This window comes from Neopelma chrysocephalum, unplaced genomic scaffold (genome assembly GCF_003984885.1).
Source record: "Neopelma chrysocephalum unplaced genomic scaffold, ASM398488v2 Primary Assembly neopelma1_44, whole genome shotgun sequence".
In the NCBI taxonomy this organism is placed as follows: Eukaryota; Metazoa; Chordata; class Aves; order Passeriformes; family Pipridae; genus Neopelma; species Neopelma chrysocephalum.
Window position 1 is genome coordinate 2,756,201 of NW_020897703.1, and position 16,719 is coordinate 2,772,919.

At 41.9% G+C, this 16,719-nt stretch overlaps 2 protein-coding genes across 6 annotated transcripts in view; both read right to left on the bottom strand.

Annotated features, from left to right (window-relative positions):
• Window positions 1-212: 212 nt before the first annotated feature.
• Window positions 213-9,717, bottom strand: RBM44 (RNA binding motif protein 44). Of its 4 annotated transcripts, none has more exons than XM_027678031.1 (14): window positions 9,625-9,717; window positions 9,290-9,365; window positions 7,121-7,989; window positions 6,925-6,983; window positions 6,149-6,325; window positions 5,597-5,771; window positions 5,490-5,515; window positions 4,552-4,621; window positions 4,158-4,248; window positions 3,664-3,783; window positions 2,902-2,975; window positions 1,575-1,720; window positions 1,304-1,451; window positions 213-283 (listed from the first exon to the last, which is right to left on the bottom strand). In XM_027678031.1, the coding sequence occupies exons 3-13, from the start codon at window positions 7,901-7,903 to the stop codon at window positions 1,310-1,312; spliced, it is 1,863 nt and encodes a 620-aa protein (XP_027533832.1). In that variant the 5' UTR covers window positions 7,904-7,989; window positions 9,290-9,365; window positions 9,625-9,717; the 3' UTR covers window positions 213-283; window positions 1,304-1,309. The 4 variants fall into 4 exon arrangements, with proteins under 4 accessions (XP_027533832.1, XP_027533833.1, XP_027533831.1 ...); XM_027678032.1 differs by having other exon boundaries at window positions 3,670-3,783; window positions 5,597-5,774; XM_027678030.1 differs by having other exon boundaries at window positions 5,597-5,774.
• Window positions 9,718-11,150: 1,433 nt separating this feature from the next.
• LRRFIP1 (LRR binding FLII interacting protein 1) overlaps window positions 11,151-16,719 on the bottom strand; it is a 112,398-nt gene continuing 106,829 nt past the window's right edge. For both annotated transcript variants that reach the window (XM_027678072.1, XM_027678073.1), the window contains one exon: window positions 11,151-15,447. In XM_027678072.1, the coding sequence (XP_027533873.1) occupies window positions 15,337-15,447 (111 nt within the window). In that variant the 3' untranslated portion in view covers window positions 11,151-15,336. The remainder of the gene's footprint in view (window positions 15,448-16,719) is intronic.

Below are 16,719 nucleotides of genomic sequence, written 5' to 3' on the forward strand. Positions count from 1 at the left end.
CAATGAAACCTAAAGGAATGCCACAGTGCATTTGAGTGTTTCACATTATAGACACTTCTGCGTTCCCAACAGGAACAAAACGGCCTGCAAGCCAGAGAGACAGTTCGTTCTTCCCCCACTATTAACACCTGCCTAATTAGAGTCAAGTTCAGGGGACAGAAACAGCAACAGCTGCTACTAATAATCTGAAAACAGCACAACACTGGCACAACTTTTTGAAGAACAAATTTTAACCTTTATTAGTAACCATGGCTGCTCTTTCCAGTAGCAATTGCAGCAGGATCTAGAACAAAGTACAACAGAGAGCAGTTAGGATAGATGAGCTTTGAGCCCAATCACCTTTTCTTAAATGCATTACTTACTTTTTTTCTTACTATGGAAAGATGGGAATTATTTTTCTCTCTTATTTACTCATGACTTGGCTATTTCACACCTCCCTCACGATCAAAATAAAAATTATGTCATCACCTCTTTTGCAAAGCAACAAAAAAAATACAGTAATAGGAACAATTATGACTGCAAAGCCCACACACCATTTAAAAAATAAATAATCACTTGACAAGGAAAGCAGAACGTTTTGAGGCTGTTAAAACTTACTGACTGACAACACTCTCAAGTGTAAAATTTTATATTTTAGGCATGAGTTCGTGTCAGTCCAGTGGAATTCAGTCAGCAGACTAACACTTTTTGCAGGAAATCTGGTAGTGGCACTGCTAGCAGGTTCCTAAAGGTACCCGTAGGTACCCAAAGCAAGCAGGGTACCAAGCTTAGTAGGAGACTAAAACAAGGATGTCTCCTACAGGAGAATAGATACACACATCCCGGGAATTCTGGGCTGTGGTTTCAGCATGTTCAGCTCACTGCAGCTTCCTGCAGTGCTGTATCATCGTGCAAAGTGCTTAACATGAAAAAACTACAAGACATACAATCTGGTTCTGTCAGATTTCTACTCCAGAGCTGAACATCAGCCATCAGTCACCATTTTTTCTGAACCAAAACTGATCCCGTGCTGGGATTTCTTTCTGAAAGGCTACGCAAGGGCCGGCCATTAGATGTCACCTTTGTGCAGAGTATGTGTGACGATGCCCTCCACAAAGTTAATCAGTAAAGCAGTTTAGTAGTTAACCCCCAGTACACCAAGTTCTACAGGTGTGCTGTGAGACAGCTCCCAATCCTTAGAAACCGGTGTTTCAGTGGATTCACTACGGTACTTCTTGTAAAGCTGCTAATCTAGTCAGGCTATAGAGCTATGCAAATTCAAGTGGTTTTATTTCAATGTATTTCTGCAGGCTGGAATACTCACTGTTTTTCACTGCTTTTCCTGCCCACAATTGGGCATTGATTTCCTCAGAATGGCAGAGGTCCTTTCCTCAATAGTACTGATGGCCAAGCCACATAGCATACCTTTGTTGTTTTTCCTCACCTGCTGAATAGCCTCCACAATTTGGTCTCTATGGAAATGAAAGAAATAACTGTTTACACATCACATTTTGTGCAATACACTTAGCACTTAGTTACCATGGATATTGGCTCCATTACAAGTCAGAGCAGAAAAGAAATCCCAGAACTCTCACCTGCTAGCCTCTGGATGGGTTGCTTGAAGTCTCTTAATCAGCTTGGTAAAGCTGCTCAAGTTCAGTGCATAAGGAGAATTAAAGATATCACCTGGTTCAATGGTGTTAGAATAAGATGTTTTCTGCAGGGAATTTTCTCCAGTATCCTAGAATTGCATCAAAATAAGGAAAAAGTGAATGGGTTAAGTATTGTACAGGTCATACAACAAATCTTTCCTACAAATAAATATAAAGTCACAGAACCACAGAAGGATTCAGGTTGGAAGGGACATTATATAGAGTCCATCTTGTTCCACCCCCTTGCAGGGCAGGAACACCTTCCACTAGACCAGGTTGCTCAGAGCCCCATCCAAACTGGCCTTGGACACTTCCAGGGATGGGGCAGCCACAGCTTCTCTGGGCAACCTGTGCCAGGGCCTCCCCACCCTCACAGGGAAGGATTTCTTTCTAATATCTAATCTAACCCTGCCTTCTTTCAGTTTGATACCAGTTTGAATACTCCTGTTACAGAACAAGAAAAAACCCAAATGATACAGTGACCAATACAGACTCAGATCAGTAAGTTATTCCAATACAACCACTCATGTTATCCAATCTGTAAATTAGAAATAAAACTACTACATGCATTTATGTGTAACTTACATTCCTGCTACTTTAAATTAGATCCAATTACCATTTCCCAAAGGACTAGCATGTTTGAAGAGAAATCCCCAAAGACAGCAAATCTATGCAGTTTATGAGAGCAATACCAGCAAGTACTAATTTGGCGTTTACCGTCCAAGGGCCAAGCTGAGCCAAGACAAAATACTGTGTTTGTACAGATATTTCTTAGATTTCTACTAAAAAATCCCACAATTTCTTTCCAATCCAGTACCCCAAAATCTTTCCTGTCTAAAATGCCAGAACATTCACATTAAAAAAAGGTGTTACTCAAAAGGGGAGAAAAACAAGATGAAAAATCTAGTGCAAATGGGTAAGTTCCCTACTGTCTTAAGAAAAGTCACAATTTGATGCAAAGCAATAGTGCTCTCACTCTTCTGTCACATGCCAGAAATTTATTACCAATACATAACACATTTTCCTATCCTAACATCATTCTCTACATATTAAATGTAACATTTAATGAGACAAGAAGTTTTAAGGCTCTTAGTCTGTCACAGAGAGGAGCTTCGGTAGTAATTATTTACCTTTTGATTATCTCCAAGCACAGAATGTACCAACTCTTCAGTAGGTGATTTCATATCAGGGAACTTGACAGCAAATGTACGAATGAACTCATTAAAGAGGCAAGACATTACTACTACAACATAACTAAGAACAGACGTACCTCCAACACTGAGGAACTTGGGCCACCAAAATGAACAGAAGAATGTTCATTCCCACTCTGCACTGTCTTCGCTTCTAATAATAAATGTAAGAAAGCAAACAGTTACAATTATTCTTGTTTCAGTTCTAGCTGACATATTCTCTGTAAATTTTGGAATGCCTAGAGAGAAAACCTTTGAAAAAAACTAAGAGAATGAAGAGGATCTTCTAACAGAAAATGAGTCTCCTGAGAAGCACAACAGTTCAGTTCGTAGAATATCTCTTCCCTAAGTGTTTCCTGAGGTTTGAAAAGGCAAAAGAGGCAGAGAAAACACTGCTCTGAACTAACAGGTACCACTGCTGAAGGCTGGGCAGGGGAGCCCCCAAGCTCTCTGCCTTCAGCACACAGGGACTTCTCACCATGCCAGTCACTGTGACCCAAGTGTCCAAACACAGACCATTCTCAGCTAACTCTTAGTAATCCAGCATGGGAAGGAAGGGGAGGAGGAGAAAAAAAAAATAAAGATTTCTACCTATGTGATTGGCTGGACATTTACTAATTTGAGTTTAACCACTGCAGGTAAAGTTTTCAAGGAAAAATATGGATGAAAACAGCTGAGTTATCTACAAGGATTCACTGTAAGTCAATGAAAAAATAAGTCTGAAAACCCAGCTGGCATTTTTTCCAGGTTTACTTATGCTTGTAGAAGGAACAGACTACTCAAATAATAAAAAACCACCATTATTAGGAATGTCAGCTTAAAGCACACGACTCTTAAATCACCCGTGCCTTGCTTCTCTTGTTGCTTTTTCGTTTCTTCAGGTATTACTGGAAAATCTGACATTGTCAACTCTTCTTTAGCATCAAACCAATATTCAGTCCCTTCCTCAGTTTTCATACGGCCTTGACAATTGAAATAAAATTCAGGGTGTTAAAATTCAAACTGTGTTATGTCATATGAATATCAAATTTCTATACTTAAGAGGATTCCAGCTACCTACATGACTTAGTACTACATTTAAAAGGTGACACAGACTAGTTTTCACTTCTAATTTCAATAGCAATTTTTTTTCCAAGATGTAAATAATAATATAGAGCTCTACACTATTATCATTAATATAAATTATTATTAAAAATAAATTATGATAGCTGATATATCAGCATTCCATCACAGAAAGAACAGCTGAGTACCCATGTATATGTTTTACACAGGGTTTGTTTTTTTCCCCAACAACTCACAAATAACGTGGTGTTTTCACTGGATGCAGATCGCTTACCATGTTTCAGATCCCGACCTTTATGTTGTCCTTCCCGTGCCTCGGGGGAAGCAGAGTCACTTGGCTGACCACCTTCAGACTGTGACTTGTCCTACAATCATGTTTCAGTTTACATCACAGCACTTGCACCTGATTATACATTATTTTTCTAAGCTTCAGAATATCAGTTGATTAAACAGGTAAATTTTATGAAGTTATCCTACTGATTGTCTTCAAGAATCCCCAACTTATTTTGAATGGGCAATCAAAATTGTGGACACATCAGCTGCATTTGTGATTAGTGGCAAAGGATCTCAGGCTGAGCCCTGAAAACTGTGATTGTATTTGCAGGTAAAAGGAGACCCTGCTCCACAACATTAACACCTATGGAACTCAGAAGTGAAGAAGTCCCTACCCTATTGACAGAAGTCTGCTGTTGCATTTCTGGTGCTTCAACATCAGCTTTTTCTTCACCTGAAAGACCACTAAAACAGATCCAAGAACTTCATACAAAATATGGCACAACAATTTTAAATTCTACAATTACTCTTACAAGTACTCTGACACATTAATTTAAATATTTCCAAAAGCTCTTGGTAAAATAAACTTACTTAGTAAATCTTAGCTTTTTTTGATTATATCTAGATGGCTTTCTGTGGGATGTTTTGATGTATGTCCTTACAATTCAAAATATCTCTGCAATTTTTACTAATTAATTATAAAACAAATAGAACTGCTCTTTTTTTTCTTCAGTTGATTTTACTTATGCTTAAAAAGAAATTTCAAAAAGGTCTTCAGCTGTTTACCTGATTCAGTAAAACTTATTGCCAAATTTGTTTTTTTATCTCCACGTAAAGTCACTGGACATGGTTCCTGACTATGCAATACCATGTATCTGCCTGAAATATGAAGTTATTTTTCTATCATTCTTCATAACTGAATGACAATCTTAGCAGAACAGATGTTTATATACTCAATATTTATCTCTGTTGGCAGCAAAGTCCTTTTGGGGTTTTGTGGCTGCTTGGTTTTTAAGACAGATTCCATCATGACTGGAGACAAAGATTTTTAGTAGTGAAAGTAGGGAACCAGGAAAATTACCTGTAAATTGAAAACTTTTGAAGTTTTTTAAGATAGTAAAGATGTAACTCCCTAGTTTGCATAGTAGAACACTGCAGAGTAAAACTGCCCTTAAAATAAAATCATTGTACCCAAAGGGCAATGCTGGTCTTTCAGCTAAACAGTCTGAAACAGCGAGATACATTCTGAAATCAAGAAATTTTAAGTTTAACATCTTATAAACTCATTCCTCATTTATTTTTAGGAAGTACAACAAGAAATGAAACTACTTACTCAGAGCCAAGAGACTTTCTGAAAAACTGCCAAAAGAAGAAAGATTTGTCTTACTTTTCTGAATAAACCCATTTATATTAAAAACCATACAGCAATTAAGAAATTACCTTGCCAGGGACGTAAAAGGAAGAGATTGGGGGTAACTTCACTTCAACTGACAGTGGTGGGAGAGAGTTTAAAGGTATGCCCATGTTTATTTCCATTCTCATATTGTTGTAATTATTTTCTAGCTCTTCCAAAACCAACAGGAGAGATGAATGTAATTCAGTCTTCTCATCACATGTACTGAAATATGGATAAGAAAATAACACCAACTTAGGAAGATATTTTCTTTATTTTACTGCTTCCAGAACTGCCCAAAGATTTTACAAGAGACCTCCACGTTGTACAGAAACACAAGTTAGCAACTATATTGTGTATCACTTGTTTTGCTTGGGTTTTATTCCTGGAAACAAGCTGTATTTTGGGTCTTTGAATGCTACAAAAAAATTAAAGCTGGAAATAAGACTTGGCAGTGACAAGAATGTAAACTTTTCTGGACAACAGCACCAACCACAAAGACTCTTACAAGCTCTGGATAGACTATATCAGTACCATTTCACAATTAATGCCTGATAACCAGTTATCCACTTAATCTAAAAGGACATGAAAGTACATGCCTCCCAAAAGCAGCGTTCTCCTCAAAAGCCAGCTGATAAACCGTCAAGCAGTGCTGATAGCACATCTTATAATGGATGGCCAGAAGCTGCAGCTCCGCCTCAGTCGCTCTCTGCAGAGTGTTTTGACAGCAGCTTGATACAGAATTCTTCAGGGTTTGCTTGTTGAGATGTCCTGGCCTTTAAAACGATAATAACAATAACAGAATATTGATTCCAGGGCTTCCAATGTTTTGTTTACATTCATTACTTTTTATTTTGAAACAAGGAGATTTCCAGAAGCTATTTCTGATATGATTTAAGGAAAAAAAGAAAAAAATAAGTTAGTTCCTCTAATTTATCCCACAGAAAGTAAAATGCTTTTCATCTGCTTTCACATTACATTCAGCCTCAATTCAGAGGAGGGAACTGCACCAGCACCATAATAATTTCTATCGAAAAAGTGAAGCCTTAAGAACAAAAAAGAAACTTAGCAACTCTATAAATCTGCAAACACACTTATTTTGTTTCCTCAGTCATGGAATAATTTAGGTTGGAAAGGATCTCTGGAGGTCAGCACCTGCAGTCCAAGGCTGCTTTGGTCTTTGTTCAACTTCTGGAGGTTTTCAGCTTACTTTTCTCACCTGTCCAGGTCCCTTCCTACCCTCCAGTGCAGAAGCTGCTGCTGCCCAGCAATCTCTTAATACCATCAGTTTTGCCAAGCCACAGAGAATCTTTCAATCATGAAAAACCCTCTTATCCAGCATCTAGAATTCCAAACCAAGAACAACTCAACCCACCTGTCAGTGCTTATCTTCCAATCACAGGTACACAGCTGATTCTTTGATTCCCACTGCTCCTAAACAAACAAAAAAAACATTTAAAAAAGTTACAGATTAACATTTACACAGACAAGTTCTGAGCAACTCCAAGTTAAAACAAGTTCTATGTATCAAAATGGTTTGGCTGGTTGTTTTATTTTTTTTTTCAAATTACCTGAATGTGTGAGCTGTGGGCTCCAAATGACCATTCTGTGTTGGAAGCAGCATCCACACAGTTTTGACGGGGCCATCCCACGGGGCGAGATTTGTTCATCATCGTTATCTCTGTGTTAATTGCCCTGGAGCAGAGACAAACCTGAGCACTGCTGCTTCTGCTTGTTGTAAAGCAAGCTCTGAAATCAGAGCTGGCATCGACAGCCTGTGTAACTGCAGAGACACTGGCAGTGCTTTTTGGGGTTCCACGGCATTCTGAGTTCACACAGCAGGGACTTCTACCGGAGGATTCATCTGCAACTTCCACACCAAAATCAGGACTCTTACTAGTGGGAATTTTAGAGACAGGAGATTGGGTTTCAGCATCCTCTGCAGTGCTGTCAACACAGATGGTACCAGGTTTTTCACAGCTGTAGAAATCAGAAGACTCTGCACGTTCACAAAACTGCAGAGCTACTTTAGAGGCGCTTTCCCTTGGTGACAGGAAAGGGCCCTCTGGCTTCTTTGAGATGCTGTTGCTGTCCCCAGACACTTCTTCCCCTGTACTGATGTGGGGTGGCACCTTGTGACCTTGTGGTATGTCCTTCACCTCTCCAATTTCCCTCTCCTCACAGAATTCACTTGAGCTATTCGTATCATCAGCATATTCCTCGTAAGCACTGAGATACTCCAGATGGGAGTCTTCACTTAAAAGGCTTCCTTCACCCAGATCTTCACCTGGACAGGAGCCCTGAGTGACAGAACTCCTTTTGCTGTTAACATGGCTGCTCTTTCCCACTTCCATGGTACCAACACTCCCTCTTCCTCAGAAGTAATCCACACAACTCACTTCCAGTGCAACCTCTCTGGCTCTTCCTACCAGGTTCTCCCCTTAATAAAAATCAAGAGAAGTTAGAGACGCTCCATGGTATTCAAGAGGACATTACCGTTAAAAAAATATGTTAAACTAACCATTCTATTTTTACTTACTACATGCTAGTACAGAAGGTAGCAATGCTATGTTATGTTCTCAAAGAAATCCTAAGAGGTCATGGAACACTATTACAAGAATTTGCTGCCCTTGACTGTGTGATTTCACTTGAGTAAAAGCATCCTCAGAGACCAACCATCCCTATTTTCTTAAACTCCTGGGCAAAGCTTCCATCCCCTTAACATGGAAGCATTTCTTGGCTGAAGCATCAGAATCTCTGTTGATACACAGTGAACTATTTTACATCACACAGCACACAAGATGCACGTACTGACTCTGAAAGTTGCAGAACCATAAAGTTTTACATAAAATCAGAAAACTGTCAAGTTTTTTAAAACTACTCATATTAAGAAGGAGGTGAACTTTAAGCTCTGTGCCTCACAAGAACTAAAAATCCCCCAGGTGCTGGACTGAGGGAAGTTAAAGCATATTCCTTTTAATTCTGTGGAAGCAAGAAACAGTTATCAAGGACAAAACCATAAGAAAACCTGAGAACCTTTAAAACCAGAAAGTCTAAGTCATAAAGGAACACAGGAAGACAATTTCTTGCAGCAGAGCCCTTCTTTTAGCAACAGAAGCTGGAAAATACACTAAAACCAAAGCAATGCAACAAACCCAGTTTTGTGAAAAACATGAATAAAAAGCAGAGAAAAAGCACATAGGGATGGAGGATGCTCTTTGTGAAGCTTGTTTATTATAAACACTTGTCAGTTCTTCTCTGCCTTCCCTCAGAAGCTTCTAACGAATTAAAGAGTACATAAAAACACTAGACATATTCCTATTAGGTCTGCTTTCTAAACTACTTAAATGACACATCGCAATCTTTGTCACCAGTACATGAGAGCCCTTTCTCAGGTGGAAAAATGCCTTATCTGTCCAATCTGCATCCACTGATGCCCCTCCGCCAGGGATTTTCATTCAAATGGCATAATTTTAAAACACTTCATAAAAATGCTTTAAATCATTTACAGAAGTGATCCATAGAAGTCACTCACTGTCCAAAGACAATCATGGAATGGTTTGGGTTGGAAGGATCTTAAAAATCATCTCTTTCCATCCCCCTGCCATGGGCAGGGACACCTTCCACTAGACCAGGTGGCTCCAAGCTCCCTGCCTTGAACACTTCCATGGTTTCATTATGCACTTCTACAGTTATTTTTCCTTCAAAAACGTTGTCTTTTCTTACTACATTAACTTTACCTTCACCTCCTAACCGAAGCTTTGAGCGACTCCGTGGAATTCAAAGCCGAACGCTGCCACAGCACATCCCAGACGCCTGTACATAAATCACAACGTTATTAACACGGCAAAGTGACTTCACCCACTCTTCCTTAAGAACAAGCCAAGAAACGAGACCCAAAACACCTCCACGCCCCAGGTAAGTTACAATAACCTTGCTGCCGCTGCTAAATGTCACAACCAGCCGCTGAACCACAGCCGAGCCAGTCCCCGCCGCGGCGCTGGGTGAGGGCGGGGGGAGCCTGGTGCTCCCGCTCGCCCGGGGGGAACCCTCAGGCGGCAGAACCGCGACTTACCGCAGCTCCAGGGCAGGCTGAGCCGCCGTCCCGCTGCCCAGACGAACTCCCCGGCCCCGCTGGCGCGGCCCCGGCCCCGAGCCGGCCCAGCCCCGTTACGGGCGCCCCGCCCCTCAGACCCGGCCGCAGCCGCGGCCCCGCCGGACACGCGCTCAACTCCCTCCCGGCCCCGCGCCCCGCTCCCATTGGCTGCGGCGGGGACTCCCGCCGCCGTCTGATTGGCCGGCGCTGAGCCCGCGCTCGCCGCGTGCCACCACCCCTTCCTTCAGAGGCGGTGCCGCCATGTTTTTCTTCGGCGGTGCTGCGGTGTCATCTCAGAGGCGGTGCCACCGTGTTCCCCCAGAGACAGTACCGCCATGTGCCCTCAGAGGCGGTGCCGCGGTGGCCCCTGAGAAGCGGCCAGTCCCTTCTCTTCCCTCGCGACTCTCCTGCCGCTGGGCACAAGGCGGCGAGGAGCAGCAGCATCCCTTGTACAGTTTTTACAGAATAAAAGAATAAAAGAATATCCTGAGCTGGAAGGGACCCACAAGGATCATCGAGTCCAGCTCCTGGCCCTGCCAGGACACCCCAACAATCCCACCCTGTCCCTGAGAGCATTGTCCAAGTGCTCCTTGAGCTCTGGCAGCCTTGGGGCCGTGACCACTGCCCTGGGGAGGCTGTTCAGTGCCCACCACCCTCTGGGGGAAGAACCTTTTCCTAATATCCAACCTAAACTTCCCCTGAGATATACTAAAACTTACCTGAAAGTTTCCAGCCTGAAGGAGCATGTTATAGGAGTGGAACCAAATGCAGGTACATACCTGCCATGCAGGTACATGTTACTTTTAAAGGGGGCTCTGCTCCTTCCTTTAAACACATGCATGTAAAGGTCTTAATAAAGTGTGTAAAACATCACTCATCTGCCTAAAACAACCCCCCAAACACATACTATGGTTTAGAGCATCTAAAGCAGAGACAAGCACTACCCTCCTCCTCAGTCTCTTTCATGGAAGCAGCCACTCTGGCAACACCCATGATCAGGGCAAGATGAAATTTCATACTAAAATAACACCTTTTTGATGAACAAAGCTGCGTCCTGTTGTGAAGGATTCTTCCAGGGAAAGTTTCTATGTGTTACCTCTATGTTCACCAGAAAGAAAATAGAGAATTCATCCAATTAGCAATACCATTCAAATTTCTCTTGCTGGGAGGCTGTCCCCATCCTCTCCCGGCCCAAGTGCACATGGCCACTAAAAGTTCAACATTTGGAGATATATGTGCACCTGACATTAAAAATATTACTATCTGGAGGTATATGTGTGCCCTGCCATTAAAAATGTTAATATCTAGAGGTATGTCTCACACCAGTGCCCTCAGTCACACAAGCTCCTGAATTTGTACATTTTACAACCAGCGTTGCTCATGTTTGTGTGATCCTACAGCAACGAATTAAAAAGGAAAATGGGCTGTTACACTGGTATCATCCCAAAACTCTGTATTTTCCAAGAGAACTTTTTGTGGTAACATCACCATGACAGACCACTCAATAAAAACTACCCAAACAAGTGACATTTTATTGGCGAGTTCTGCTCATAATGAATTTCCTTTTCCACGCTCACATTCCCTAACAGAGCGCTTGGAAAAAAAGCCAAACAAACAAAACAAAAAAAACAACATTTTGGGTAACATTCCATTTGCAAACAATAAAATTATTTAACAATTTAAAATAGAGGATAACAAATTCATTTAAGTTCTAGGAAAACCCATCCTGGTTCCCCCAGGAGCTGTTCCTCGCCAGGCTGCCGCCACCTCAGCTCCACTCTGGGTCCCGAGGCGCTCTCGTTTGGAGCTCAATTAAAAGGACTGGGACATGTGCTATTATTACCATTAAAAGCCCTGTTGTTGTACATTCTTCACAGAAAAACATAAAACAGTTTGCAGTAAACCAACCAGTTCTTTTTCTTCCCTTATTCTAAAGCTAAGTCATACTGAAAGTTAGGGGGAGAAAAAATGTGTCTTCAACATTCATCTACTTTACCACACACAAAGATTTCTACTAAGAGCATATCCAGGTTGAAATAACACATCTGATTTCCGTCATGAGGTTAATGCTTATGGGGTGCGAGATGAAAACTACTTTGAAATAATAAACACATCCCTTTTTGATGAGCAAAGCATTATTTTTAGCCTTTTGGACCAATGCTTAGTTGCTGAGTTGTTTCTCCTGGATCTTGCCAGGAAAGACAGCTTTCACCACTACCACAAATGAAAAGATGACTGGTGACAATCACCTTATCATTACTAAGATGTTGTATTTAGTATGTTTGTTTGCATTCTAAAAATCCCTTAGCTCATTTTTTAGGCCCCAGAGGCTTTGTACACCAGAAATTATACAAGTCAAGCACAGAAAATTGTAAATTGGTATCCACAGTGATTTTGAGGTATTCCACAAGAAAGCTGGCTCTGCACCTGAATGTTCCTCTCAAAAAACAAACAAACAAACAAAGTCCCCAAAGCCCTAGCTGGAGCGGAAATTTAATTTAAAAAGATTCCTTCCATCCCTATGTTTCACCACATTTGATGAACAAGGACCTTCCCCACCAAGGCACGGGAAGGTCCTTCAGCTGGCACCTTCGCACGGCAGGCAGTTCCTCCCAGACCCTGTCTGAGCCACGAGGGACAAGGAAAACAAAAAACTAGTGGATTTTACAGACTACAAAAGGGAGACTGAGAAACATTTATTGGAGATCTTAAAAAGTGGGAAACAGTCCCGTTGGCTGAAACAATTCCTGATGTATAGAAAATATGTGCCCTGCATAGAAACATTCCTTGAAGATGAAGAGCAGTTGGACACAGTTGTTCATTATCTGCAGGAAGTATATGCCAAGATGGACAAGACAAACTTCCAACACCTCCTTGGGGACGGCATCAGATTCATAACTGATGTCCTCTTTCCAGAGGTGAGTGAACATGAAACTGTGGAAAAAGTAACTGTAGAGTAATAAATAACATGAATTACTGTACTGCAGGCAGTTCGCAGAAAGCCTGATTGTTTCAGTATCCTATTGCTCACTACAGATTTGCCTAAAATCAAGCTTGATTGCAAGAAGTTTGCCATGACTTTCCCATTACCAGGTAATGCACTGCTGAATTACTGGTATAATTAATAGAATCACAGAATCCCAGAATGGTTTGGATTGGAAGGGACCTTAGAGATCTCATTCCACCTCCCTTGTCATGGGGAGGGACACCTTCCACTAGACCCCGTTGCTCCAAGCCCTGTCCAACCTGGCCTTGAACACTTCCACAGATGGGGCAGCCACAGCTTCCCTGGGCACTGTGTCCAATTCAGTATGTTTATATCTAGAAACAGATAATTTGAGGACTTTGAAAAGGATGCATATTTTAGATATACTTCTCAAAATTGCACCTAGTCGGTATGGTCACGTGTTATGCATCAGGACAGAGCCAATCATTGAATTTAAGGGTTTTATCTCTTGGGGTCAGTACACAACCCAGGGACTGTATCTGCCTCCAGAGACATTTCCTTTCACTCTGAAGTGGTTGGGAGCTTGCAGGAGCAGAGGTTTCTTTAAGTAAACGGCTACTGGGCTTTCCCCGTGGAGTAGTGATGCAAGTGTTGATGGCTTCATTTCATGTACACATCCAGTCTTAGGCTAAAACAAGGAATGCGAAGGACATGGAGGTGCTGGAGCGTGTCCAGAGAAGGGAGTGGAGTTGGGGAAGGGTCTGGAGTGCAAGTCTGATGAGGAGCAGCTGAGGGAGCTGGGGGGGCTCAGCCTGGAGAAGAGGAGGCTCGGGGGAACCTTCTTGCTCTCTACAACTCCCTGACAGGAGGGTGGAGCCAGGGGGGGTTGGGCTCTTCTGCCACATCTCAAATGGAAGGAGGAGAGGAAATGGCCTTAAGTTGCATCAGGGGAGGTTCAGATTAGATATCAGAAAACATTGTTTCACTGCAAGAATGGTCAGGCATTGGAATAAGTTGCCCAGGGAGGAGGTGGAATCACCGTCTCTGGAAGTGTTCCCCAGGAGCATAAAAAAAGCCTTCTTCATTCTTTTCCTGGGATATTAATTTCAGTACTTCATTCCTAAATTTCCTTGTGCACTCAGAAGAGATGAAGAGGAAGATGTTGTTTCCTAGCCAAACCAGAGAAACACATTCAGACACTGTTTTTGGTTTATTTAGTGAAGGTGCTCTAAGAAGATACCAGCGATTCCCTTGCATTGAAAATAGCAGCGGTTTGTACCTGTAACCTCCCGTCTGCAAGGAAGAGGCTGGGGAAAGACCTGGATCAGAGAGTCTGAAGACTAAGTTAAGAAGAAATGTGGTCTCCTGGGTCTGGATTTGGCTTGATAGAACCATATCTATTGACGCAGCATGGACAGAGGGTTGCTCCTGTGGAACAGCAGATGCTGCTTCACAGCATGAGCAGATTCCGAAGGGATCGGTCGCCTGCCTCAGGCGCTTTGCTGTAAGGGCCGAAAGGGGACAGGCAGCTTTATCCCTCAGGTAACTGCTGTTCTCCTTTGAGTAGTACATTCAGAATGATTTCCAATAAACCAGAGCTGTAGTGCTAGTCATATATAATTTTTGTACACACAATAATTGCCTGCAACATTTTAATTGGTTACGCTGATTTTCAGGAAAAGTGGAAAACCTTCATAATGACCTAAGAAGGAAAGAAGTCGCTACTTCTGTATTTGTAGAAAACCCATAGGCAGTAATATTTTCTAAAGTGCTTCTTTACTTATCAGTTACTCTTTTAAAAATCAGACTTTAATTTTGTAGCGGCATTGTTTCCTAGTGGTTCATGGACCAGCAGATAGTTTCTGATGTAAAAAACCCATTTCATGTTTTGTTTAAGCAAATGACACTTGCTTTGACAAATGCACCAAAGAGAATGATCTAAGTGCAAACCCCACCATTTCTGAAAACACGGCCTTATGCTGGTTTACTAATGCAACTTTACATCCTTTAAAAGTCATTTACTTCAACTCCAAGAGCAGGGATTAAATAATACAAATAGAAGTTGAAAATTCAATGAAGCTATTGCCTATTTACCCTGAAATAAAAGAGTCTCATGATTCCACTGGTGCAAAAATCCCTCCAGACACCTTTGTTTTATTGGCAAAGTCATTTAAGGTCACTTTTGCTTCCAAGACCATATTCTTCCATGGTTTCCACTGAAGGAGTTTTGCTTTGTAATGGCTTGTGGTTCCACAGTGATTTGTAAATGAAAAACCTACTATGAATAACTCTACCGTAGTCACTAAATTACAGATACTGTCACGAGAAAAGTCCAAAACTTACAGTGTTTCTTTTAAAATTTTCAGCAAGACACAAAATTCCAGTCAAATTGTTTTCTTTGAATACCATTTTAAATGGCAATAAATGGCTGCTGTGCCCTCTGGATGGAGAACTTAATGTGCTTCTTATGCGGTCGACTGATACTGTACTTCGAATGTCCCCAGTGCTCAGTGTGGAAGGGCTCCCGCAGGCACAGCCATTTGGATCAGCTACTCCTATGGATATAGTGCAGTAGGTTTGAATCTGCGCAGAGAGACCCGCAGCTGGGTGGCACGTAGCAAGTGTTGGGGTTGTCTGTTCTCAGAAGGCATGACACAAAGCATCCCGGGCAGCAAGAGACAGAAGCAGCTGCAGCGTCGTTCCGATTCCGTCAAGTAGTAGTGGTTTCCGTCGGGAGGTGGTGGTTATTGCTGCGACAGTAAAGCACTCCGGTTGGCTTTCATCTTCTCCAAACGTTTCACTAGGTGCCCATTGCTCACCTCAAGCTCTTCAGTTTTATCCAGTGCTGAACGAAGCTGAAGGAAGGAAGCAGAAAAAAAAAAAAGGTAACTTTCACAGTGTTTTCAATTTCCCAAGAAAAGCAAGGTTTGTAGCTATCAACACCAACTGACCATATTGCTGGAATTTCCTTCTAACGTAAAGCCGTTGAAAATTCCTTTTTGTAGAGTTTAAAGTAAATGTTGTGCTTTGAAAGCCACACACACAGGTATTTTCTAAGCATGCCAAGAATCCAAGGTATTTACAGAATGTTGAACAACTGGCTCAGAATTTTCCTCAACTCCAGAGGTATGAGGCTCAGAGGTATCTGCTGGGTGATGTACACCTGTCTCACCACTCGGCTTTACGTTTCTGGTTCCCAGAACTACATCCACAGCCTTAGTTTCCTATAAAAACCACCACAGGATGGGGGTAGGGAGAGAGAGCTGGACTGCACATAGCAGTACTTATAGGCAGTAGAGCAGAAGGAGTATTCAGAAAAAGCAAAGAGCCACACTGAAAAAAAATCAAACATCTCAGGAGGCAGGAGTGAGAGAAGCTGATAAAGGTATTCAGGCTGGTTGTGGGCAGCTACTTGGAAAGAACATGAAGTCTAGAAAGAAAAATAAGGTGAAAATTACAGATGACTTGAAGATGCAACGCTTTTAAAAGACAGAAACATGGACAGAATCTGTGGACAGCCACACTAGAGCAAACAGGTGTGAAGAGATTGACAGAGCAAGAAAAACAAGCTCACAGACGATGACTCACATCCATTTAGCCTTCAAATTTAGACTCTGAGCTTGAAAGTTTAGGCTGTCATTCCTGGCAAGGTGCGGCACTGTTCTTAAATAATAAAGCACCCAAACTAAGTTTACAGCAGAGTTTGCAGCTTTCTACTGCTGTAATTTCTGAACCACATGTTCTCAAGAGACCAGTGATGTGCGTTTACAAACCCAGAATTTATACATCCCAAAGCAATGAGCCTTCAGGTACAGTCAAGGACAGCAAAGCAGAAATAGGAACTTTTCAGCTTGACGAATGTGGAACCACAGGAACATTCACAGCTGCAAACCTGAGCATTTGAAGGCTGCTTCCAGGTTCATGTTGTACAAATGGAACTTGAGTTTGCTCCAGAGAACCAGCTCTGGTACAAATCAAGGCACAGCAAGCCAGTTTAGGAAGGAATGATGAAACAGCAGTGGGAGAGTTCACAGTTGAGACTTACTCCAGTCTGAGCACCGAAAGTTTGGTTGTACATTTAGAATTAATAACTAAATCAATTTAAAAAATTAGATGTTTATTCTTTG

Coding starts and splice junctions, on each gene's coding strand:
- RBM44 (XM_027678030.1), bottom strand. CDS start 7,903: ATGGAAGTGGGAAAGAGCAGCCATGTTAACAGCAAAAGGAGTTCTGTC. Junction 6,984..7,120: donor CCCACAGCTCACACATTCAG/GTAATTTGAAAA, acceptor TTGTTTGTTTAG/GAGCAGTGGGAATCAAAGAA. Junction 6,326..6,924: donor TGGAAGATAAGCACTGACAG/GTGGGTTGAGTT, acceptor ATCGTTTTAAAG/GCCAGGACATCTCAACAAGC.